The sequence below is a fragment of the Carica papaya genome, chromosome 7 (genome assembly GCF_054855325.1).
Source record: "Carica papaya isolate Zhongbai chromosome 7, ASM5485532v1, whole genome shotgun sequence".
Taxonomy (NCBI): domain Eukaryota; kingdom Viridiplantae; phylum Streptophyta; class Magnoliopsida; order Brassicales; family Caricaceae; genus Carica; species Carica papaya.
In genome coordinates, this window is record NC_142315.1 from 20,522,819 (window position 1) to 20,549,676 (window position 26,858).

Below are 26,858 nucleotides of genomic sequence, written 5' to 3' on the forward strand. Positions count from 1 at the left end.
TAATTAAAGAACGAAGAAAAGAAAAAAAAAAGAAAAAACAGCATTGCACCAGGCAGATTCCCCTCAGATTTTAATCATTACCTCCAGGAAATTGCCAGAAGTTAGAAACCAAAAACAATGAATCATAAGATCCACTTCTATTATTAGTTTCTAGTATATAAAACCCAGGTCGGACAGTTGGAGCCATGCAATTTCAGTTAGATCTGAAAATTCACCTAAACTACAAGTCTCACAAGTCCAGTTTAGTTCGCTAGTGATTCACATTCCTACACAAGTAACAACAGTATATATATCTGTGCAGAATGCATAATATCTGGGCCTCTGTACACAATGGAACTTCCTTCTATGAAGTCAAACACTAGTTGGAGCCTCTAAGCTGAGATATTTGCTGAAGCGCATGTGGCAAACTCAACACAATCTCTGCATATGCTGGTAGAGAAGCAGCAGTCAGAATCAGAAAGAGGTTAATGAGACTACAAAGCAGACAAAATAAAGGATCAAATGACTAGCAAAGCAGGAAGTAAGTAAATTCCATATATCAACATATGTTTCGGCTATCCACCAAAATGGAAAAATAAAAATGTGGATTTTACTCGAAAGATTCATTTTTAAACCTGAAATCTTTCTAAACTACATGTCAAAAGCAAAATCAAATTCATCATGATCCTAAAAGTCACAACTCGCTGCTTTTACTGGGGGCAGACATTACACCTTAAAATATATTAGCTATAATATTGTTTGGAAATTTTACCTACTTAGGTATTCCTCGTACTTCCGTGGCTAAATCACTCTCTTTAGACCCTTGTACAGGTCCAAGGGGACACCATATCCAAAAATAAAAAATATAATGCATAATTAAACTACAAATTATAGTTATGATTTTAGAGACAATAGAATATGATTAATTTTTCACAGCTTTTTGTCCATCCTTAATATGCCAAAAAAAGCAAATGCAACCTCAGAAACATGAGCAAATCTAAATTCTTGAAAATGAATGCAGGAGAGGAAAGAAAAGAAAACCCCCAAAGACCAGCGACATAAACAACATCAGTGTTGCTTAACAAGAATTGACCATCTATTGCTAGTGATATAGACAAATTAAAACGTCTTCATTTAGAATATGGGGCTATACATGTAGAAATACGTCTGTCTACATAGATATTATATACAAACATATTGTATATAGCAACACCTTCTGGCAAGCTCCTGGTTCGCAAGGCTTCCTCTGCATAGGTTAGGCGAGATGGAATGGGGGCATAACCCATTCCTCCATTGTCCCTTCTGTTGGCAATTGCTGCACTAGTACAGTGTCTCTTCAATTGATTCACTGGCCATGCAAGGACTTTGACTCGAGTTGGAAGAACAGAGAGAAGATCTGCATATCTAAGACTGACTGTTATCTTGCTGCAATGAGAAAAATGCATAAATATTATAAACTATACATGAATAGATTGGACAAAGAAAAGCACCTTGCATGAAAATGGCACAGGAAGAATTAAACAATCGAAATCCTAGTCAATCCACAATTCTTTCTTTAATTATGTAGTGCACCAAATAAAACATAGAGAATTGTGATCTTCACTTTATCGTGAAGGATCTTCTAGCATGGATGGTTGCACAGCAAAACTGAAAAACCAGCTAAAATTTCACAATTCCAAAAAGTAAATCAGTATTCCTTCCATGATCAGTTCAGAGACAAATCGAACTTACAATAAGCTGTATAATTTATTTCAAATAATAATAATAATAATAATAATAATAATCTTCTGTATAAATTTTCCCAACCATATATATAATGCACAGCTCATGCTGCACCTTCTATTTTTTGAAACTGTATATTACAGTAGTAAGATCGGTACTCAGGAGGTGCCAACCCATTTACAAAGAAATTTACATATCCATCAAAGCATCGACGAGGTCCCCTAAGTCCTCCATCGAATAAAAGGGAAGATTCAATAACAAAAATCCAAGGATTTAGAAATCAAAACCATTCACATCACCAACCCCATTAAAAGCTCTTTTGTTTCTCTCATTCCAAACTACTCAAAAGATGGTAAGTGGAATTAAGTCCGCTCCTTTCCTCCCACTCTCTAGTGCCCTTCCACGCCCAAATTTCGTCTCTCACCAACCCTACCATCACCCAGTTGATGCATAAAAACCTATAAAGTATAACATAAAATTTGTACACCACTGGACACCAGGGAAATAGTCTCTTCTGCTCTCGTACATAGATAACAAGTATTCACCAAAATCTTGCCTGCCTACTCAGTTCATCAATTGTCAAAATGCATTCCCTGCAAGCCTCCCATGTATAAAACGATACACGGGAAGGAACTCTTACCTTCCAAATTTGTCTATACAGGAACCTAGAACCATTATTTTTGTGTTTGAGCAACTGCTTATTGTAAGACTTGACTGTGAAAGACATGTCCTTTGTAAGGCACCAATGAGAACTGTCATTGTTCCCATCTAGAGTCACCAAGGGAAAGAGTGTTTAACAATTTCTCATATTCGCCAATCTCCCAGTCATTTAGATTCCTCAATACAAAAACCTACCATTCCTTCTCCCCCTTGCTCATTTCCACAAAAAGTCATAGATTTTGGTATCTTTCCACTGGCCTATGGCAAAAATCTAAGGATACTGGTCCCTTAGGGTGCCGCCTTCCTGCTACTGATGCTCCCATAGTCAAATTATGTCCCCTTTCGCAACCTTCCACCTAATGCACGCCTAAAATTTTTCTTGGCCTACACCAATTTTTTTCCACACTCCTCTCCCATGTGGTCTCAACCTCATTCTGTTGAACCATCCTCTCTCAGCAACACCAAATTTTGGTGCTATCACCCTTCTCCAAAGCACTTCTTCCTCTTTCAAAAACCTCCACAACCACTTATCCTGCAAAGTCTCATTCATCTTCACCAAGGACCGTTATCCCAACCCAACTAGGGATAGTGATTCCAAGCCACCAGATGATATCGTCTTCTACCCTCCACATCACCCTAAAATAATCTACTTTGAATAGCTTCCTATTGTTGGTCACACCCACCAAAACGATTAAAAGGAACATGTAGTAAACAGGTAGATTAATCAGTGTACTTTTACTGAGCATGAGTTTCCCCCCTATAGAAAAGAGGTCTCTCTTCTAGCTTGCTAGCCTCTATTCAAACTTATCCACCACCGGATCCCATGCCCTCGCCTTTTTAACATTAGCACCTAGAGGTAGTCCCATATATCTTATTGGCAAACTACCAATCCTACAACCCAAAGCCCTCGCTAAACCATCCAAATCTCTCCATCTCTATCCTCACCATCTGTGACTCAGCAAGGTTGATGTTGAGTCTTAAGATTGCTTAAAAACCCATCAAGGCACACTTGAGATTGAGCATAGCTCTCTTATCCAGCTCACAAAAAAGCATGACATCATTGACAAAAAATAAATGTTTGACCTCCTCAACATGATCCTCCACCACACATTTAGACCTCTAGATAGATCACATTCCCTGACTTTTATCAGCATTTTATTTAAAGCTTCTACAACCATGATGAAGAGCAAATGAGTTATAAGATCACCCAGCCTTAGCCCTCTAGTAGCCTGAAAGATGGATGACGACCATCTATTGATAATAACTGCAAAAGACGTAGTGATACATATCTTAATCCAACAATGTCATTTCTCCCTAAAGCCCATCCTCAAAAGCATGTAGTCCACAAAACTCCACCTCACAGGATCATAAACCTTCTCCATATCGAGCTTCTATAACACCTTTTCCCTCTTTTTAGACACCAGTTCATCGACCACATCATTATCAATCAAAGCAACATCAAGAATTTGCCTTCCTCCCATAAATGCAAGTTGACATTTCTCGATCACTTTATCCGTGACTTTTGTCATTCTCCTTGCAAGGACCTTAACTATCAGCTTATAAATACATTTACGAGTCTAAAGTCATTAATGTTGTGTGCCCCTCCGATCTTCGCAACGAGAACTAGAAAGAATGAGTTGACATATTTTGCAAAAGACCCAACTTCACGCAGCTCTTGGAAAAGATCCATGATATCCTCCTTCATCATGTACCAAAACTCCTATAGGAAACTCATATTAAAACCATTCGGGTCAGGTGTCTTATCTTTTCTACATGCCTTTAAACTTTCAAGGATCTCTTCTTCGGATAAACCTTTTCCAACTCGAGGCTACTAGATTCACCCAGGACCCTGAAATTGATGTCATCCAATTTCAATCTCCAACCAAACTCTTCCTTATAAAGCTTGCAAAAGTAATCCTTAGTCTCCTTAGCTGATCATTACCAACCACCACTTTGTCACCAACCTCTAATGACTCCACATAATAATTCCTTCCATGCTGGTTGGCCAAACAATGGAAGAACCTTATAGTACGGCCTCCCTCCACAATCCACCAAACTCTAGCCTTCTGTCTCCAGGATGTCTCCTCCATCTTTATTGTGGTGATAACTCCAACCTCTAAGGACTCTCTCCGAGCTATATGTTCAGTAGTCAAGATCTCATCTTCCCTTCTATCAGTATCCTTGATCTCATCAATCAATGACTTCATCTCTGTAGAAAATGTTGTAATTCTCCATTCTGTTGTACAGAGTGGAATAATCCTAATAGGTGAGGTGTCATTCTTCTAGAAGGAAAGGTAGCATGGTAACAACAGAATTTTGTTATTACACCTTCCTCACATTCCTGGAAAGATGCCTGTTTTCTTCTATAAATGGCACCATTTGATGCCTGAAATTAATAAGAGAAAGGAGAATGTCTTCACTAAATCTCCATTCACAAAACTCTTCATGGTATCAGAGTTCTGATCCGAGAGCTTCCTTTAGCTGAGCCAGAATTCAAATGGCCACAAACGAGCTAAATTCCTCTCCTCCCGAAATCTCTTCGGGTTCCTACCTCCCCGCAACTCCGAACCACAGCCTAGTTGAGTAGGCATCATCGTTCATCACGGGGTGCAAACTGAATGGACAGAACTACCTTCAATGGTCAATCTCCGTCTTACTGTTTATTCGCGACAAAGGCCGCGACAATTACCTCACAGGTGAAACTATCCCTCCCGCAACTAGCGACCTAAGTTTCCGCGTATGAAAAATAGAGAATAACACGGTAATGTCGTGGCTTATTAACTTAATGGTGCCCGACATTGGTGAGAACTTCATGTTTTATGAAACAGCGAAAGAAATCTGAGAAGCGGCTCGCGAATCGTACTCCAGCAAAGATAACATCTCCGCCATCTTCGAGGTCGAGTCGACTCTCCATAGGCTGCATCAAGATGAACTTTCTGTTACCCAGTACTTAAATTCACTAACTCGAACCTGGCAACAATTGGATACCTTCGAGGAGCATCAATGGAGTTGTCCAAATTATGCTCAGACGTTCAAACTCTTTGTTGAGCAGAAAAAAATCTTCAAATTCTTGATGGGGTTCAACAAAAGTCTGAACAAGGTTCGTGGACAGGTGCTGGGAATGAAACCACTACCCAACATCCGAGAAGTGTTCGCGGAAATCCGGAGAGAAGAGAGCAGGAGGTGGGTGATGATGGGAGAAGCTCAACCTACCTACTCTGCCGAAAGTACCTCTGCACTCACCACGCAGTCTGAATTCCGTGGAAAGAAGGGAAGACCGTACTGTGATCACTGCAGGAGACTCGGCCACATCCGTGAGAAATGCTGGAAGTTGCACGGGAAAACCAGCAAGAATAAGGCTGAAAGAACAGAGAGTCGTCAAGGAAATATTGCTACTTCCACTGTCGAAGAAAACGTTGCAGAAAGCAGTCCGTTCAATGTTGCACAAATGGAGGTCCTTCAACAATTATTCAAGCAGAATTGTTTACCTACTCAGCCCGTGCGTGCTACGGTGGCACAAAAAGGTAAAGCAACAATTGGTTTGACAACATGTTCTTCAAAACAGGACACGTGGGTGGTTGATTCTGGAGCATCAAACCATATGACGAATAATGTATCCCTATTTCAGAGTTACAAAACATCATATGAGAATTTCATAATTAAAATTGTAGATAGGTCAATCTCCAGAGTGGCTGGAACTAGTTCTATTGTTTTAACACCACAGTTGACCCTTCATTCAGTACTTTATGTACCAAAATTGGATTGCAATTTACTATCAGTTAGCAAACTTTCTATTGATAAAAATTGTGTTACTAAATTTAGTTCAAAAATGTGTGAATTTCAGAACTTGGAATTGGGAGGACGATTGGCACTGCTAGGATGCACTCAGGCTTATATCCCCTCCAAACAGACCCTTCTGAAAGACAAGCTCAAATGGCAGTATGTATAAACTCTGTTCCTGAGAGTCAATCAAATAATGATCATGATATCATATTATGACAGCACTTAGGTCATTCAAACTTTTTGTATCTACAAAAATATTTTTTTTTTTGTTCAAAAATAAAAATCCACTTTCATTTCAATGTGAAGTATGTCAAATATCTAATTATAGTCGAAACTCTTTTGCAAGTTTGTCATACAAGCCTTCCAAACCGTTTGCATTAATTCACAATGATGTTTGGGGACCTTACAGGGTTACCAACATATCCGAAAATAAGTGGTTTGTATCCTTTATTGATGATCACACTAAAATTACTTGGGTCTTCCTAATGAAATCCAAAGTATGAGCCATTTTCAAAAAATTCAATATTATGATCCAAACTCAATTTCATACCACTATATAGGTACTTAAAACTGATAATGTCTGTGAATATTTTGAAACCACTCTTGAGAAATACTTTGAGGAACATGGAATATTTCACCAAAATTCTTGTGCATACACCCCTCAGCAAAATTGCATAGCCGAACAAAAAAAACAGACATATTCTTGAAGTTGCCAGATCCATTATGTTCACTACCCATGTTCCTAAGTTTCTTTGGAGAGAGGCAATACTCATTGCGACTTATCTGATAAGCCAAATGTCTTCCCGTATTTTGCATTTTCAAACACCCTATGATCTTCTCTCTCAGAACTTTCCTGACTTACATATTTTACACTCACTGCCACTTAAAGTTTTCGGGTGTTCTATTTTTGTTCATATTCACTCACATCTTCGGGGAAAACTTGATCCAAAAGCTCTTAAGTGTATCTTTCTTTAGTATTTGTCGAAAAAAAAGGATACAAATATTTTTTTCCGAATACACGACGATTCTATAATACAATAGATATCACTTTTTTTGATAACCAACCTTTTTATCCCACTATTGATATTCAATGGGAGCATTCTACTCAGGAATATCAAGTGTGGGATGTTAGCATTCCTTCCATCTACCCCCAAAATTCATCTCCTCTAGAATCTAATCCTGAACCTGAACCTATAGCAAAAACTAAGTGTACACTACCTGCAGTAAATGAGCTACATGTCTATATTAGAAGGAACAAAATTCGTGTGGAACAAGTACTAAAACCAATCAGGACTTGTCATGAATCCGTACCCACTCTAATAGTTAAGGAATCAACAGTTAATGAGGTACTTGTTACTGACTCTACTACTGATATTGACTTACCTATCGCTGTAAGAAAATGTACCAGATTATGCACAAAATATCTCATACAAAATTATGTATCATTTGGCAATCTATCTCTGAAACATAATGCATTTGTAAGCAACCTTGACAACAGTTCTCCAGAACCAAAGACAGTACATGAAACTCTTCAAATACTAGAGTGGAGTACAGCTATTCAAGATGAGATTAGTACTCTTGAAAAAAATGGGACATGGGAATTGTCTGAGCTACCTCCAGGGAAACGACCAGTTGGATGTAAACGGATATTCACGACTAAGTATAACCCAGATGGGAGTGTAAATCGACTCAAAACACGCCTTGTGGTCAAGGGTCTTACTCAGTCTTATGGTATAGACTATTAGGAGACTTTTACTCCAGTCGCCAAACACAACACAATACGGGTACTACTCTCTCTTGCATCAAATCTTGATTGGCCCCTTTATCAACTGGAGGTAAAAAATGCATTTCTGAATGGTGATCTAGAAGAAAAAGTGTACATAGATATCCCACCAGGTTTGGAAATAGAATATCAGTCTCACAAGATTTGCAGACTCAAGACTGTATGGACTCAAACAATCCCCAAGAGCTTGGTTTGACAGATTCACTAGAGCTGTAAAACATATTGGGTATGAGCAATATCAATCAAATCACACTTTATTTGTCAAACATTATATCTCAGGAAAAAAATCAATTATGATTGTGTATGCAGATGATATTATCCTCACAGGAGATTATATTGAGGAAATTCGAAAACTTAAAGAGTTTCTAGCCAAAGAATTCGAAATTAAAGATCTTGAAATGCTCAAGTACTGCCTAGGTATGGAAATTACCCGGTCTAACAAATGAATTTTTGTATCACAACGGAAGTATGTCCTGAACCCCCTGAAGGAAACAAATATGCTTAATTGTAAACCTGCAGATACGCCTATGAATCCAACAATGAAACTGAGATTTACAGAATGTGAGAAGACTGTTGACAAAGAGAGGTATCAGAAACTAGTCGGGAAACTAATATACCTGGCACACACAAGACCAGACATCAGCTTCGCAGTCAATACAGTAAATCAATTCATGAATTAACCATCAAAAATATATATAAATTCCGTGTACAGAATTTTGAAGTACCTAAAAAGGACACCAAGTCAAGGACTAATTTTCCAAAAGAAAATAAACAGGGATATTGAAGTCTTTACTGATGTTGATTGGATAGGATCGATAACCGATAGGAAACCCACTCCTAGCTACTACACGTGTGAGGAAATCTGATCACACGGCGCAACAAGAAATAGTCTGTAGTATTTCATAGCAGCACAGAATCTGAATTTCGAGTACTTGCACATGAAATTTGTAAAAGGATATAGTTGAGAAGAATACAATTAGAATTAAAGGCATCTATTGATACTTCTATGAAAGTGTGGTGTGACAATCAATCAATAATTAGCATGGCCAAAAAACCAGTACATCATGACAGGACCAAACACGTAGAGATAGATTGACATTTCATCAAAGAAAAGATTGAAGATGGAACCATAGCTCTTATGCACATCCCTTCAAATCAACAAGTTGTTGACATCCTAACAAAGGCACTACCAACACAGATATTTGATAATATTGTATGCAATCTAAATTTACTCAATAAATATGTAAACTAGATTGAAGGGGAGTGTAGAAAATGTTGTAATTCTCCGTTCTGTCGTACAGAATGGAATAATCCTAGTAGGTGAAGTGTCATTGTTTTAGAATGTGAGATGGCATGGTAACAACAGAATTCTGTTATCACACCTTCACATCCTGGAAAGATGCCTGTTTTCTTCTATAAATGGCACCCTTTGATGCCTGAAATTAATAAGAGAAGGGAGAATTTCTTCACTAAATCTCCATTCACAAAACTCTTCAATCTCCATTTCATATCTGACTCCTTCCTCCTTGCATCATTTCTTGATTTCCGATTTCATGAATTTTAACCTCTGCATGACTTTGAAGTTTGTCTTTCCAGCTGGGTTTATGTCTTGTTACCAATCTTTAACGTTGTCTCAAAAATTACTAACTTTCAACCATTTATCTTCAAATATAAAGGGGTATGGATCCTATTTAATACCACCCGCCACCAAGCATATGGGAAAATAATCGGAAATGATTCTTTGCATGCATTTTTGGCACAAATTCAACGCTTATACCTGGCATGACAATGAGACCAAAAATCTATTAATCCTAAAGAATGTTCGGTTGATTCTCTGATTGGACCAAGTTCACTTACTACTAATCAACAGTAAATCCATTAACTCAAGTATATCTGGTATCACTGAATTCATTAGCATAGCTGCAAGAAAAATGATCCCTTGATCTCTCACTTGTATGAAGCACCATGTTAAAGTCTCCTCAAACAACCTACGCCCACTCCCACTTGATTTTACAAGCTTACAAATTATTCCATAATATTCTTCTCTCTCTCCCTTTGCCTCATTGTAGAACCCGGTGAAAACTTATCTAAGATCACTTCTACAATCTTTAAAAAGATAAGAAACAATACATTCACCCACCAATGTTTCCTCACAATCCATTAACCCCTCCTTCCATAACAAGTGGATGCCCCCTGAAGTACCACAAACCAGTAGCTCTCTCCAACCCACATCTTTCGTTTTCCACAGGCTTCAAACAATCTCCTCACCTAGTGTCCCCATTTTGGTTTCCTGCAAGCAAATTACATTGAGGTTCCATCTACTCATATATCCACCGGTAACCTATCTCTTTTAATGATTGTTAACGCCCCGCACATCTCTTGAGATAATCTGACCAAACATCAGTTAATATGCTTGTCGACTCCCCTCTCCTCTCCTATCCATTTTATTGGGACATCGTAATTGACAGTACTCTTCAACTTCCTAATCCCTCAGTCATCTATTTTTGCCCGTGCCTTCAACCTCTCCTCCCTCTCTCTCGTCTTCTCTTCTCAATCTCTCTAAACAGCTCTACGACTTTTCTATCTAGGCCATCAAACGACACCCCACCAATCCGCTAAGTCCCTAGACATTCTCAAGCACCCATCGAAAATCCTCTACTTGGAATAGGTCACAGTCGCTCACAACACAATTCCTCCATAACAATTCCTCCATAGGGCCCTCTTTAATCTATAAAGCCAACTTCATACTACCGCTGGTGTTGTCCTCCACCGCCTCAGCCACTGGGATCACCTCCAACCCGATACTAGGCTCCTCACTTGATTTAGGTGTTGCACTGCATTCTTCCTTCCCAGTTGCTTCGTCATCTACTTCACCAACATATACAACCAACTCCTTTGTCACCGCCACCAAATTCCTCACCACCTTCAAATTCATCCTGAGCACTGCTACAAGTTTGTCACCACCATCCACCAGTCGCTAAGAATTGCGGGTAGTCTCCTCTTTCTCTCCATCATCATCTCTGGCGACTGGACCTCCACCGGTATCAGTGCCTTCTCCTTAATTTGCCGCCTTTTCCTGCTCACTACAGTAGGGTCTAAGGTTCTCTTCTAGTAGCCGGCTCATTGGGCAAGCCCAATCCTATGTTCTACCCGAGCCCCAGTGATGGCCAATGAGCTTACACTCAACTAACTCTCTGAGATGGCCCAGCCCCAGCAGTCCACTTCCATTTTTCAGGCCGCACATACCTTTTGCTCAGCCCGATGGATCTTTGCAACAGGTCAGCCATTGCAATCCACTTACCTTTATTGGCCCATGAGTATCTTCTGCCAGCCCAGGACCACTTCTTAAACCTTTCGTCAGTCTACCATTTTCGTAAGCAGTCTCGCCTAGTTTGCTCATCCAATCCAAACAACCTCTCTTAGGTGCGTTTTGGCTTTCTCCAACATGGTAATTCCCAGTGCATTTTAACTGAACTTACTTTGAAAGTCAAATATGCCAGGTCTGGGATAGGGTAAGACTCATTCTTCTCTACCGACCTTCTCCCCACAATGGCCTTCTCACCATCTCTGTAAACGTTCCTCCTTGTATCACTTCTAGCCTCAGCCTCAATTCCACTTTGTAGTTCATACAGCACATCGTGGTTGGTGACAACCTACCCACCTGGGCACCACCATGTTGAGTCTTCATCATCAATCATTCTTCTTCTCTGTTCCTGGTGGTAGCACCCTAACCCCGGTCACCTCATGAAAAGCAAGCATCAATCTCCACCATCCGTATGCCTGCTTACCTTTCGGTTGAATATTTGCTTGATGCCTCCCCCATTACTCTTCTATATTACCAAGAACCGACCTCTCCTATTCCGGCCCAATGTCATCCACAGTGTGTGCCAACTACCTCACCTACTCTAGCCCCATGCTTTGTCGCCGTCTGCCCAAAAAAACTCCTTAAAACTGCCCAACAGCTATGCCACATCCTCCTCTTAAAATGAGATTGAGGTTTAGAAAACCCTTCAATTCTCACAAAGCCGTAACCCATCCTTCCCATTTCCTTCGTCGATTACAATAAAGGTTTTCTGTTCAATGAACAAAAATTGTCTGTTTCCGAGCAACATATCTTCTTCCAGTTGGCATCGCTGCTCAACATGTGACGGTGCGCCTCAAGATCCACTTCCTCTCCCAAAAGCTTCTTCTTGTCATGAATCCTATTCTCCTAGATGTTAGGCTTACTAGGTCCCATAAATCACCGCGTACACCACAACTCAAGAACTTGTCAAGAACAACAATTTCAACTACCTTACCGCAAAGAGAATCAAACTATACTTTTATGAAGCAGATAAGGAGCTCCTTTCTCTTATTCGTCCTCCAATAGCACCACCAAACTCTGCTTGGCTTCACATATGCCACCATGAATAAGGCCCCTCAGTGTTCCTCAAAGGGTTTTTCACCGTTTCTCAATACTTAAGATTGCAACTCATGTTGCATTTAACTACTTGAAATGACTTACCAAAGTTGGATATCCAAGGTGACCTCCCTAATTTGTTTTTATCAGTGACCAATGTTTGCCAAGGGACTTTCACGTCCATGCAAATTTGTCTATTAACCTCCATGATTTCCCAACACTCACATCAAGAAGTGAAAAAGAAAGCTTCAAAATTATATAAAACTCATAATTTAAGTCGATTACAATCATGATGAAATTGATCAAAATACAGATTCATTGGCTGGATATGAGATCACATCAAGAAGTCAGTTCAAATAAATGTACAGAAGAAAAGGAATCCTTTATTGGACAGAGGTGTAATCACAGGAACGTACTAACCAATCCGAATCATCTAGTACAAATTCAATCATGTGATAGGGAAGGCTGTGAAACAACTCGCCGATTTGATTTCCATATAGCTCCTTAATAAGCTGAACCTGCAAGAAATTACGAAAAGAAACCTTAGCAAAGCAGTGCTTGTTATATTGTCACAAGGCAATGGCATTTTGAACACAGATGACATAACTGTGTTTTATGCAGCCGACTGCAAATTGTTCCAAATGCTCAACACAAACTACTGCCTATGGCTAGTCCTCATTCAACACTTCTATAATGAACTATAGCTAACAAATTATTAATCAAAAGTATATTAGAATAAATCAAGCAAGATTTTGAACATGGACATTCTTTAAAATATTTTGATACTTTATATCCATTCACCTTGACGAATACTGATTATAATTTTCCGTTCATATGACATAATTCAGAATCATAGATAGAGCAGGCCCATGCTTCACAACCAACTCTGGAGAGCACAAATTTTAACAAGAAAAAAAAACTATTTATGGGGCTTCACATTCTACAAATCCCAAGCATACCTGCTCCCGTCTATCCACATATGCTTGCAGAAGTTCTCCAACATGATCTATAAATCTCTGGAGATAAACCATTGCATAGTATTCTTAAGAATAGATATGATACTGGAGCACCATCAGGAAAAAAAGAACAAGGCAGGCAACCAACATTACCATAGCATTGGAAGAAAGAAGATCATTTTCTGCTTCTCGTATTGGCAGAAAGAAAGGAATTGTGTGTTCAAGGACAGTCATCCTTTCTAGAAATGACTTGCTCTCAAGGACACAGTGATAAAGCTCACGAGGTTCTCCTGCCAAATATAGGTAGAAGTAAACCAATTTCTGAATTGCATAAACCAAAACTCAAAACATAGATCATACTAATATTGAAACCAGACCATAATGAATTTAACCCATGCAATTCTGTGCATTTCTTAAAACACATTTCATAAATACGCTTAAATCAGTTTTTTACCATTTAAGAAAAACCTCTTCTAGAGCAAATTTTGCTGTCTATAGAAGCTTTCTTTTATGGCTTCAAATGGAGCCTTATCAAGAATGAAAAATTCGATTACAGACAAGAAACTAATGCTTAGATATGCATGAAAGGTTAAATGGTCTTTCCATTATCTTAGGCTAAATATGGCAATTTGAGTAGGGTAGAATAGGATGGTTGAACAGAGTGATATAGGATAGTGATGATTGATGCAAAGAGTGAACTTCAATTTTTTGAAGGAATTAAGAAACTGAATAGGGGAATATGTAGTATCTGCTTTCAATGAGAGAGCATAAATAAATATTAACATACTACTTTTGAAAAAAATATAGATTTTTCAAATATAATAAACATTTAATGTGATCGAGTAAAAATTTATTAATATGCCACTGTTCATTATTATTGTGGTAATGGTGTCCAGATGGGAAAGGTCATCAATGGACAATTTTTGGGTGGCTGTCTGCAATGGAGACGTGCCAATTTTTCCCCTTTTGGATTCAATGGAATACGAAAAATCAACAAACAGCTATCTGCCAGTTCTTCTCTATCTGCAACTGTAGAAATAAGTCAACTTTTGGGACGGGGTATTGCATTCTGTGCATTTCAGTACAGTAGTTATGGGCAAATAAAGTTTGCAGGTGACAAATGATATGAAGATGTGTGGAACTACACCAGTAGCAAAGTGAAACCATGGACTATTTGACAAATTAAGTGGCCGGCCAGTGTCATGCAGCGACCAAATTCAGAGAGAAGAAGTTGAGTGATTCTAAAAATTCTTTAGAGAGTGTGCTGCTTATGAACAACTCTAAGCACATTCTCCAACTTACCTATGTTGTAACATAAAAAAGTAGGATGCTTACTAGGTTCTACATAACACCCTGATCCAGTTTAGACAAGTGGATGAAAGAAAGAGAGATGATTAGTAGAAGGCCGAGGGAGAAATTGCTAAAACCTCATAAATATGCATTTTGTAAATGCCAAAAGAATGAAAAGGTCATTCTGGAAGGAGATTTGTTTCTGCTGAAGCTACAACCCCAATAGACAATCTACTGAGGCTGTTAGAAGATGGTTGAAATTGGCACCCAAGTTCTATGGTTCTTTCAATGTAGAGAAGAAAACTGAGGCAGTTCCCTACAGGCTAGCTGTGCCACAAGACTCCAGAATCCATCCACTTTTTCATGTTTCGACAAATGCAAATTGACCATTACAAACTCTTGAGACCAGATTGTTGCGGAACCAAGTATATACTGCAGAAAAGAACTATCTACCATCATAGCAGACTGGTTAAGCAAACATTAGTTAAGTATATACTACAAGAGTTTCAAGGATGTCCACTGGAAAGATTCCAGGACTGAGGCTGTCACAAGAAAGAAAGAAATTTAATTCGTTAAGTTAGTTGGAAAATCTTCTTTTCTTTCCTTTCCATCCAGTCATGTAATAATTGTTAACTAGGGTCCAGTAGGGTACAGGCCGCAATGTCAGTTGTCACTGTAAGTTGAGGTTCTTATTGTGTTGTACCATTGACTGGCATTATGTACAAATACTGTATCACAACTATTGGATAATTGAAAATCTAGAGAAAATATTTTATCCTCTCTAACGTTCTCTTCTCTCCTACGATCTTCTCTGCTAATTTTCTCTCCTTTCTTCTTCCTATTATTCTCATAGCTGTTCTATCCCTAACCCCATCAAGTCAACACCTAAAGACCATTATCTGACTGCCTCATGAGTCAGAGGTCTGGCAGGTTCTTGAAGCTAACTTTAAGCAGGTAAAAAATAGGAGCCATGACATAACCTTTTAGATTCTTTTCTTTTCTTTAATCTAACCAATTTACTTAATTATCCTCTTAAAATCCTCTTAGAAAGAATCATATATACAATTATATTGTAAATATTTGCAATAAATATAAACATCTATTAACTGTTTTACCAAGCAAAAATAATTATTTTTTTTACAACCAGCACTCATATTTCTTAACAAAGAATCTACCAGCTTTTAGTAACTCAAAGTACCCTACTACTTTAAGGATATTTCTTTCAGTAATTTCAAAAACCCTCTTTATTTCTTTCAGCACCCTAGTAGCCATTACTCATAGAAACATTTCCATGGCAACTCCATTCTTACCAGTGCTCCTCCCCCCCCACCCTCCCTTATATCCTTATCCTCTCTCTCTCATCAAATACTGGTGTCACTGGTAGTACTGTTCATATGATAACGGTGACACAGGGCAGCTCAATGGCTACACTTAAAGAGGCCATAAAAGAAGAATTAACAATTCTGTTATCCGCCTTACCCAGTATGGGTAGGAGTATGAAATTACCCACCAACTATCTATCTATTGAATAGGGGAAGATGAGAGATCCTCCTTTCCATTTGACCTATTGTGGAATTCTTGTTAAGGGCAAGTTTAGAAAGCATCCTTCAATCTCATAAACAGAAGACAGAGTAAATCTTTCAAAATTTCTTCTTAACCCCGTCTATGTACCTGCTTTTGGTCTTTAACCCCCAGTTATAATTGCCCCGACAAGTAACTTCTTGAACAGAAGTAACTGCTCTGCTCCTACATTTATAAGAACTGCCTTTGAAACTTATCCTAACTGCTTAATTACATAACTAAATAAAACTTAAACAATTTCCTTATATAACTAAATAAAAGCTAAACAATTCTCTCATCAGCCATGCATCAATCTCATTGGCTCTTAACATAATATCCATCAAAGCTATCAATACACACAGCCTAAACAAGAGTAATCACATTCATGTACAAAACCAAAGAGAATCAGACTTCATACTGTCAATATACAACAACTAACATGCACAAAAATATATCGAACAGCTATGCTCATAATATAGTTGGTAATTCTTCATGAATACCTGCAAAAGATGTTTCATATTGTATGCCAATTCTTGCACCTTCCAGACAACAAATCACCTGTTCATTCACAAACTTAAGCTAACATTCAAGAAATGGCCTTTTACTAGAAAAATTAATTAATTAAATTCAAGAAATGGCTTATCAATAGAGAAATACCCAATTACATCTTCGAAAAACAAGGAATTTTGCTTCATTTTTCCTTCTAAAACTTTCAGTACATCAAGGTATTATCTTTGAAAGCATGGACACTCTCAATTTGAAGCTTTGTTGAAAATATGAGGACCTAGTTGGTGCAAAGGAAGCCAGCATTGCAAATCTCTCTCTCTCTCTCTCTCTCTCTCTCTCTCTCTCTCTCTCTCTCTCTCTCTCTCTCTCTCTCTCTCTCTTCATTTAACTAAGATCCTCAAAATCCTCCATAGAATAAAGAGGATGTCCCATACCCAAAAAATTCATGATCTAGAACTATCTATTTCTTACCCTCTCAAAATTATCCCATACCCAAAAAATTCATGATCTAGAACTATCTATTTCTAACCCTCTCAAAATTACCTTTCATTCCTTCAAAAACTCTCATGTTACTTTCTTCCCACACCACCCAAAATATAGCGAAGGGGATGAGACCCACATGTTTCTTCCAACCACAACTACCCTTCAAAGTCCAAATCTTATCCCTAACTGTATCCGTCATTGCCCAACTAATCCCAAGTAATCCATATGCCATGGTTTATAGCTTATACTCCAACAGGCACCAAAACAAGATATGGTTAAAAGACTCCGCTTCCCTCTTGCATAGGAAACAATCACTCACTACAATTTTTCCTTTCTCATTAACTTGTCAATAGTCAGAATACACTCACATCCTGCCTCCCACACAAAGAAAGCAATTGTTAGTGAAGCATTCCCCTTCTAGATTTGTCGGAAATGAAAATTGATCTCAATGGTATCATTCTTAACCAAATAATTATAGAAAGACCGAACCAAGAAGGTACCTAGGGAATTGAAACTTCAAACAAGTTGATCATTACTCCCATCCATTGTGACAAAAGAGAGTGTACATAGGAGAGAACTATAATCATTAATTTCTCAATCATTAAGGTCTCTCATCACATCCACATGCTACTTCCTCCCCAACCCCCTCCCCCACGACATCTCTGAATGACTCATGGATCAAGATTTACTTGTGTCATGCAATAGCAAAAATTTAGGAAAATTAACTTTGGGCATATTTAAGCCAAGGGTCCTTCTAAAAACGGATTCTATTCCTATTGCCTGCCCTCCACCTAATGCATTCCTGAAATTTATCCCATACCATGCATATTTTTTTCCCACGTCCGCTACTCATGGGATCTTAACAATTCTCTAGAATACCAACCACTATCCACGATACCAAACCTTGCCTTTATCACCTTCCATCATAGACTACCATTTTCTTTCATAAACCTCCAAAGTCACTTACCTTGTAGAGTCATGATCATCTTCACAAGCAACCTCAATGCCAAACCACCTTAAGACATTGATTTTTTTATCTCATCTCATGCCACCAAGTAGTATTTTTTTCTATCCTTAGAGTCATGCCAAAGGAATCTACATTGAATTGATTTCAATATCTTCGCAACATTATCTAGGATGATCAAAAGGGATATATAATAAATTGATAGGTTGGCCAGTGTACATTTAGTGAGTGTGAATCTCCCCACTTTGAACAAGAGGTTTCTTTCCCATCCCACCAACATCCTCTTGAACCTTGCCACAACAGGATCCCACGTCCGCTCATCACAATCTCAATACTTTAGATACTCTATCAAGGGAATCATCTCTTTTGGTATTCTCCCAAGAAGCTGTAGAATTTTTTATCATTTAAGTTTGCTTTGGATGTTCATATTATAAGAATAAGATAGGAAGATCTCTCGCAGGTCATGCTGAGTTCCAATTACATAAATATGCTGACATGACTTCCAACTTTAAATGCAACCCACGCTTTCCAGAATTTTTCATTAACAGAAGTTGTTACCTTATTTCCAGCTCTATATGTAATTTTTTCCAGGAAATGGGAACTTGGTATATTTATATCCCCCTGCATTGCTTTTCTGTCAGCCTCCATGTGAACCTGATAACAATTTTAAAATTATCCTTGTAAAAAACTAAAAACATAAATATAGCTAACACCTAGACAATACCAAACATGAGATATAAGACTAACTAACAACATAAACCAGCCAGAAAATTTTACCAAGAAGAAGAACAGCAAGCATAAATCAGCAATGTAAAGGAAAAGTATTCAAATATAAAAAATCAGCAGTCTGGAATACTTCATTCTAGTACCAAATGATGAAAGGCATACCCGTTCTCTTATCGTAGCTAATAGGCCATCATTCCATTGTTCACCGTCTAAATAAATTTCTGCAGAGTAAGGAAGAAGAAAATGAAACTTCGTTTTCTTTCATAAAGTAGAATATAAATTAAATTACTGTGTAATTAATATACGTAAACATATAAAGCCACATACATATGCATGTACATCAACATGTAGTATTTATGGGCATGTTCAGTTTAGAGTACCTTGAGTCTGGGAAGCTCGTGCAGCTTCAAATTCTTTCTGCAAACGCTCAAATATCATCTTGTCGGAGTCCCTATTGCAATCATATACAATTACTTTAACAAGTCATTTTTAAACTCGTTTCGCAATAACCATCTTTTCCTTTAATACTGCAACAGAATGCAGATCCAAATGCTATACCAAAAAATCAAGCATTTGATGCAACTCAGATATAATAGCCAAACAGACTCAATGCTGACGCTGTATGATGAACGTAGTCCCTTCTAAGCATATAATAAAATTACTGACAATGCTAAACAGTTTAATGCACATAAGTAGATATGTCATATATCATTATTACTCCATTTCAGGTCGTTTATTAATAATATCTTAACCTCCCATGTAACCACACAATTCAAAAAATAAAAAGATATAGCATCCAATTCTGACAGAAAATTCCTTAAAATGGAGGACGCTAAAAAGTGAAAGCCACGTCAGATTTTGAGAACTGTACCTAGAAAGACGGTCTGTTAGTTCTGCATGCCTCTTGAGTACATTTGAAACTGCAAAGCAACAAAGATTACTCAATTCTTCACAGGAATACCAACACATGCGAAAAGAACAAAAAAATAATGGTTAAAAAGGTAGGAAGTGATAATATGTACATCTTGCTCGTGTAGTCTCTATTCGGCTATCTTCCTCCTGCATAAAATTCTGTCACAAAACATAAACCAACAACAACGTGTTGAAGGAAAACAAAGCCATGCAAGTGTAACAGAAGCCAACATTTCATTATAATAGGATTGTATTAGTATAAAAAATCTAAGAATCAGGAAAAGTGGAAACAAGATAAATGAAAGATGTTAAACACCAAAAAAAAAAAGCCATAAATCAAAAACATTTTAGCAGTAAGATAATGACCAAAAGAGTCCGCAACTAGCATTCTTCAATGGAGAATAATAATTTGATAAGCAAAGGACTCATGAGAATTAGTAAGGTTTAAGACTAATTACCACTTCTCCCATAACTGCTTTTGAATATATTCCAATGTGTTCACTGCTGCGCATTTCAGCACATTGCAATCGTTAGTTAATACATCAAATTTGCAATCAACTATAAATTTCTCCCCACTATAACCACTCCATTTCGCTATAAGACCAAAAATTGTATGTATAAATCGTGTATAGCTAAATTTAGATGGGAAGTACGCCAGCTAGCTCTTGACTTTCCCCGCCAAAATCCAATTTAAAGATTGAAATTATTGTTATATGATAACCTGAGACTCAGGGTTTGCAATAATGACATGTCCTGACCGATTCGCCATGGTTTTGCTCTAAAACCTCCATTAGTTATAGGAAACAGAAAACTAAAAGAAATTGAAGTAGATCTAGGAAGAATCCAAAAGGCAAACCAGAGAATTCTTCCCTCACCTGGATTTTCCTCGCACGCGCTTCTCCTCTCCTTAGAAGAGAACCTCACTTAATTATTCCCGCTAATAAAGAGTTAAATGGACGAAAATAAAAGAAATATATCAGAAAGCGGAGGAAAAAGCCTGCGACGGTTGTAGAAATAGGATGCTTGCTTTTTTACCCGATGAAACTTTCGGGTTGCTAGCCTTTGGGTAGGGCCCATGGGTTCTCCATCCGGGTATGATGTCCAAAACAAATCTAAGACCCGAACCGAAGTCAATGCCAATCCATAACGGTAATATTATATATAATATATATACATGTGTTTTTCTCTTTAAGAAGTATGTACGCACCTTGAGCGTTGTCGTTGTTAAATTTATTCTAAATTATCTATTATCTAGTATAACTTTTTTCTAAAATAAATTTAACAAAAATGTTAGAATAACTAAATAGATTTTGTTAAATATTTATAAAAATCAATAATATTGTTATTGCAATTGGTTTTAAAGAAACTTATAACCTTTAAATTCAAAAATTTTATAACTATTTAAATTAATTTATATGTAAAATAATGCGTAAATAACATATACAAACAACTACTAATATTTAAATTTTTCAAATAAAACATGACATAATTATCATTAGTATAATAGACCCAAATTGATATCGTTTTGGAAAAATCCTAAAACGGTGCCGTTTTAGGTAAGGAAAAAAAATTGCACTGACCGAAAAATGAGGGGGAAGACTGGCACGACGGGGAAGAAGAATCGTGTAGGACTCCTCCTTCCCCTCCTTATAAAAATGAAGGGAAAGAAGCCGATCAGTGTAGGAAAAGAGAGAGAGAGAGAGAGAGAGATAGAGAGAGAGGGAGGGAGAATGTCGCGACTACCGTCAGTCGACAGCCGAGAGAGGAGAGGAGGAAGGAAAAGAGGAAAAATGAGAAAAAAAGGGTGGTGCTGCGCGCAACTGTGCGCGGGAGAAAGGGATGGTTTGCGCGGCGATTCCAGGTGCATTTGGCTATTCTGTAGCTCCCTCCGACATGATTCCACCATATTTATGCTGGATCTGAGGGCGCAAGGGGCTCTGCAATGAATTTCAGTCAATTCACAACGGCGATTAGCAGCAGGCCGGCGGCGGCGTATGGTGGTCTGGTGGTGGCGTGTGTGGAGGCGAACGGACTTCCGATGGTTACATGCAATGAGTTCTAGGGACCCGGTTCGGGTAGGTGAGTTTAAAAAACTCTGATGGTTTACCATTTTAGATTTAAAGTTTATTAATTCTATTTAATTTTAATACAACAAATTACATATTCAGTTTATAATTAGAAATAAGTCCAAACGCAGGTGTTTGAAATTAGAAGATAACTAGCTCGTTACTAACTCGATACGGATGTCACTGTAACAAGTTGGTCTTGTACATTGGAGATAATTTTACGAACGAGATTTAGACGAAAATCAAGTAAGTGTGTAAGTAATTATAAATGTAATTTAATCTTTTTAAGATATTAAAACTGTGGTATTTAATAATTGGTGATTAGACACATGATTCCGATAAGATTTTTCTACTGATTATTGTGTTCTTATTTATGTTCACTACCGAAATTGCTGATTAATTGTATTACAATATTTTGGTAAATGAATTCGTGTATATACTGGTTGCTATGTAATTGAGAGTATATTAAGAATATGTAGAAGAGTTTAGGGTGATGAATGGTTATAATATGCGTGTTATAGGTATAGAATATATTAAATAATAAAAGCTAGAAAATTTATTAGTAATATGAAATAAATAGATAGACAATAAAATATTTGAAAAACACATTTAACCAGTATCACTAAGGGGTGGGTGGGTGTGTAGCCTTTTTGGCATGTGATTGTGGTGAACCCTACCCGTGAATACGATTTTAGCCAGACATGGCGAAGCGATAAGAACTATGAACTACAAATTGTAAACTATGAACTAAACTGTAACGTATTCACATGGTAGAGAAGATCTTTACTACTCTCGTTGATACTAATAGAAATGGCATCGTGCGGTGAAATTATTTTAGTATGATATAAACTGATAGGAATATATAGGAAGTTATGTGTAATGTTTATGATACTGAAATACTGAATTAGTACCTACTGAACTGCTTACTGTTTAAATCGTGATAATGAATAATGAATTATGTTATTTATTGAATTATTTATACCATAAGTTATGATACTGAGATGATGGATTCTGAATGTTTACTGAATAAACTGATTTGTAAGGTTTGGTTAATGAATTAGGGTGTAGATATCACGTGTTATCTGAAGTAAAGAGAAAAGTATTTTGAATCACCTTTGTCAGGAGTTTTATATTTTTTACCAACTTAAACAGATTATCTTATTATTTGTTAGTTACTTGCATGCTTACTAAGCATATTAAGTTCACCTTATTTATTATTAATCTCTTTCATATCAGTGTATTCAGAACTCCGCTCTTGAACAGTGAAATACTTGCGAGGAGATCGTATAATTTTTATTTTAATTCGAACAATACTTAACGTCAATTATTTTATTTTTAATAAGTATTTATTTTAGAGTTTAGACATATATCATGAATACTTGATATTTTGAGCTAAGTATGCAAGGGATTTATTTATTATTATTTTAAAATTTATTACGTAAAGTATTCCTATAGATTATTTTATCATGATATGGTGTGCGTACGGTCAGGATTCTGGATGAGAATTCGGACTGTCACAATTAGTATTTATCAAGATAAAGAATTGATTACCAATTACTATGTAATTAAATGATTAGAACATCTATTTTTTATAGGACATCGTGTATTCGAATTGAGATATGATCTCTTATCTTCTATTTAAAAATTTTTATACTATATTATAATGAATATATATAAATGCTTAAAAATTTGTATCTCAGTGCCAAAAATTCGTTCAATACCATAAATTTGACTACTATCACGAGCAATAAAAGATCAATGAAGGCTTATTCAAAGCTCATTAAGGAATGTCTATAAGATCTATCTTTGTTGCTTTTTATTTTTTTGTTTCAGTTATAGCCTCATTTGCCTTTATTACAATTGTTTTCCTTTTTATTGTTTTTATTTTTTATTTCTTTTATATTTCTGCTTTTCCTTTTCCAGATTTCTCGTCATCTTATATTTCTTTTTCTTTAATTTGTTAATCCACATATGTCTGTCTTTTTCTTAACACTTATTTGGCTTCAAGATGAAACAATCCATTCTTCTCTCTAGTTACACCAATCGTCATATGAATGTGAGCGTTCTGAATAGTACAACAATTATTGTAAAATAGTAAGTAATACTAAGAATGTTGTAACAAATGGCTTATGGAATTAAGATTAAGAGAAAATTGTGGAGCACACAAAGCACTGTGAAGGACAAATGTGGGTAAAATAGAAACATCACCAATGTGTGTAACATGCACTGTTTGAGAATTAGGTAGCCTGATAAAAGTATTGTCTATAGACCTATAGAAATCAAACATCTCAATGCAATTAACTTTATGATCAATACTTCTAGAATCAATGATCCCATTATATGTTGTAGTACTGGAAAACGAATGAAAAATATTACCTAGATGTGATGTAGGTTTTAAATTGGCTATAAAGGTATTGGTTTGTGGCATAGTTGGTGTAGTTGGTGAAGGTTGAATTAAGGCTAGGAATTTATGGTATTGTTTTTGGTGAAGGAAAAAAGCAAATCATCTGAAACATTATACCAAGAGTTAAATCTCACATAGGATTCAACTACTCCAGAATTATTTTCTACCAACCAAGTATTAGCTTGATTGATGCTCGACACATTCCGTAACTTAAGTTTATAACCTGGTGGTTAGCCATATTTTTTTTATAACATTTATCCACCGTGTGGTCAATGAATTCACAATATATAAAAGTTAGTTGTTTATATTAGTCCCTACATATTTATTTTACTAGCTCCAAAATTAGAAGTATTGGTCACTCTTTGTTGTTGACTATAAGTCTTATTCATATACAATATATTCGACCTATATTACATAAAGATTCCTGCATTGAGTCATTGCTCATGTTGTAAGAACTAATGCAAAAACCTTATTCAAAGGAGGCATATATTTAATAAGCAGAATTTAAGACTTCACTACATTAGATGACTTATTCAGTCCTTTAATAAACCAGATTATTTTATCCTTTTCATGATATCATCTATTTATATTTGCTACATTATATGCACATCTTGATTCACACTCACATGTAGGTACTGATATCAAGTTTAAGAGTTCATCCCATAATATTTTCATCTGAATGAAATACTCAGTCACTGAATGTGTTCTTCAATGAATATAGTTCATTTTGAAGATTAGAACACACACTACATCACTTTGTGCATATCTATTGTGCAGATGTTTCTATAAATTCTTTGCATAATCTATCCAGATATGTATTATAAAAAGTGATAATGATCTTATTATTTATGAAATAACTAAAGTGTTACATTCTTCCCATACTCCATACAAAGGACTACCTCTATTGGGAATAGAAAGAGATTTATCAACAAACTTTAATTTATTATTAAAAATTAAAGTCATACACATCGAACGAGACCAAGAATGAAAGTTGTTATATGTAAGCACTATAAAAGTGAGTTATAGCAAAAGATTCTCACTTGGATGTAAATAGAAAAGACTTGAGATGATTTTCTTAAGCTTCGACAAATCTGAACTCATAGATGCATCCATGACCAATCTTAAGCTTTCGATAAACAAAAGAATATAAACACAAAATCTAGGATTTCCTTAAATATTCACCATCACTAATCGATTAAAAAAATCACAATTGCTCTGATGCCATACCAGATTTTGTAATAAATATGGAGGGGTATTTAATAAAAATCAAACATTAAATGAAAAAGATTTGAGGAAATTGGTGGAGAGAAGAAAGTATACTCGGAAAGTCAGAAAATGAGAGGAAAGAGAGAATACTCGATTTTAGGGATTGTGGAAAGTGAGGATTAATTTATTAACGAAGAATTATAAAATATTTATACACAAGATTTAACTTAGGACTAATTATAAAACTGACCCTATATTATGAGTATTTACATTTTAACTCATTATTTATAAGTAATTACATGAAACCTATTCTAATAATATCAATGGTTATTTTAATTTTTACTGTTTTTCGGTTCTTATCTGTCATTGTTCACTTATTTTTTCTACTAATTTGAAACATTTTTTTTATATATTTTATTTTGTTTATTACTATTATATTTACTTATTTTTTACTCACTAAATAATAGTTAATTTTATTTTAAATAGTAATAGTAATTTGTTGATTATAAAAATTTTCTATATTCATTCAATAAACATGGTCGTTTTAATTTTTTACATAGTTTTTTAATTTTAATTTTGTATCATAAAGAAATATTTTAGGAGATGAACAAAAAATGTTCATTCTTTTTAATAAAACAAATTTATCATAAAATCTATTACAGATCCAGAAGTTTTAAGATACCAAAATACCCATGTTTGTTCTTGCTTATTATTAATTATTATTTACACAATATAAAATATCGTTTCTTTAATAAAATTATATATAAAGTATAAGTATGATTTTTTTTTTTTTAAAAAGAAATGTTCGTATATTAAGTAAGAATTCTTCACGCATATCAATCTTTATGTAGTATTATATATATATGTATATATAAATAGTTTAGTTTATAATCTTATACAGATTTCAATTAAGCAACAAATGTTTCATGGTAATTTATAATTTATTTGTTATCTTATACTAATTGAATCAGGTTACTTTATCATAAATAAAAGTTTAAGTTAATATTAACTTTCAAAATTAATATAAATTTGAGATATATATATATATATATATATACACAAACAACATAGTTCTACCAATGAAATTTTAATAATTAAATATAAATAATACCCAAAAATAAAACTTTAGCCCTCCTGTGTTCTATTAAGTAACTGTTTATTCATTATCGAAGATTCAATATTACAAAAATTTGTTCAATTCAGTCTTATGTCCATTTAACACATTACTACATTTCATTGGTATTATACTACTCAATTTAGTTTTATTATATGTTATATTTTTTATTTTATATTACGTAACAATTTAAAAGTAAACACTTTATTTGTAACTTTTTATTCTAGGTTCTTATTTTTTTAATCAATTTACTTAATTATTTTTTGACATCCTCTTAAAATTAACTATATATACATAAAAAAGTATATGTTATAAAATTTTTATTATAAATTTGACAACAGATG

The 26,858-nt window shown here is 35.8% G+C and overlaps 1 protein-coding gene and 1 long non-coding RNA gene across 10 annotated transcripts; one reads left to right on the forward strand and one right to left on the reverse strand.

Annotated features, from left to right (window-relative positions):
* Positions 1–118: 118 nt before the first annotated feature.
* Positions 119–20,757, reverse strand: LOC110810989 (centromere protein O). 9 transcript variants are annotated; one of them, XM_088208666.1, is made up of 13 exons: positions 20,600–20,756; positions 20,183–20,228; positions 19,835–19,871; positions 19,684–19,732; positions 19,193–19,263; positions 18,975–19,033; positions 18,645–18,740; positions 16,633–16,690; positions 13,436–13,572; positions 13,286–13,342; positions 12,747–12,844; positions 1,193–1,404; positions 119–429 (listed from the first exon to the last, which is right to left on the reverse strand). In XM_088208666.1, the coding sequence occupies exons 2-13, from the start codon at positions 20,192–20,194 to the stop codon at positions 359–361; spliced, it is 957 nt and encodes a 318-aa protein (XP_088064792.1). In that variant the 5' UTR covers positions 20,195–20,228; positions 20,600–20,756; the 3' UTR covers positions 119–358. The 9 variants fall into 9 exon arrangements, 7 of the variants coding, with proteins under 7 accessions (XP_088064792.1, XP_088064789.1, XP_088064793.1 ...); XM_088208663.1 differs by having other exon boundaries at positions 19,835–19,883; XM_088208667.1 differs by having other exon boundaries at positions 20,183–20,225; positions 20,600–20,748.
* A 494-nt stretch (positions 20,758–21,251) lies between these two features.
* Positions 21,252–23,220, forward strand: LOC110810985 (uncharacterized). Its single transcript, XR_002539065.2, has 2 exons — positions 21,252–21,803; positions 21,922–23,220. It is a non-coding gene; the product is annotated as an uncharacterized LOC110810985 (long non-coding RNA).
* Positions 23,221–26,858: the final 3,638 nt, after the last annotated feature.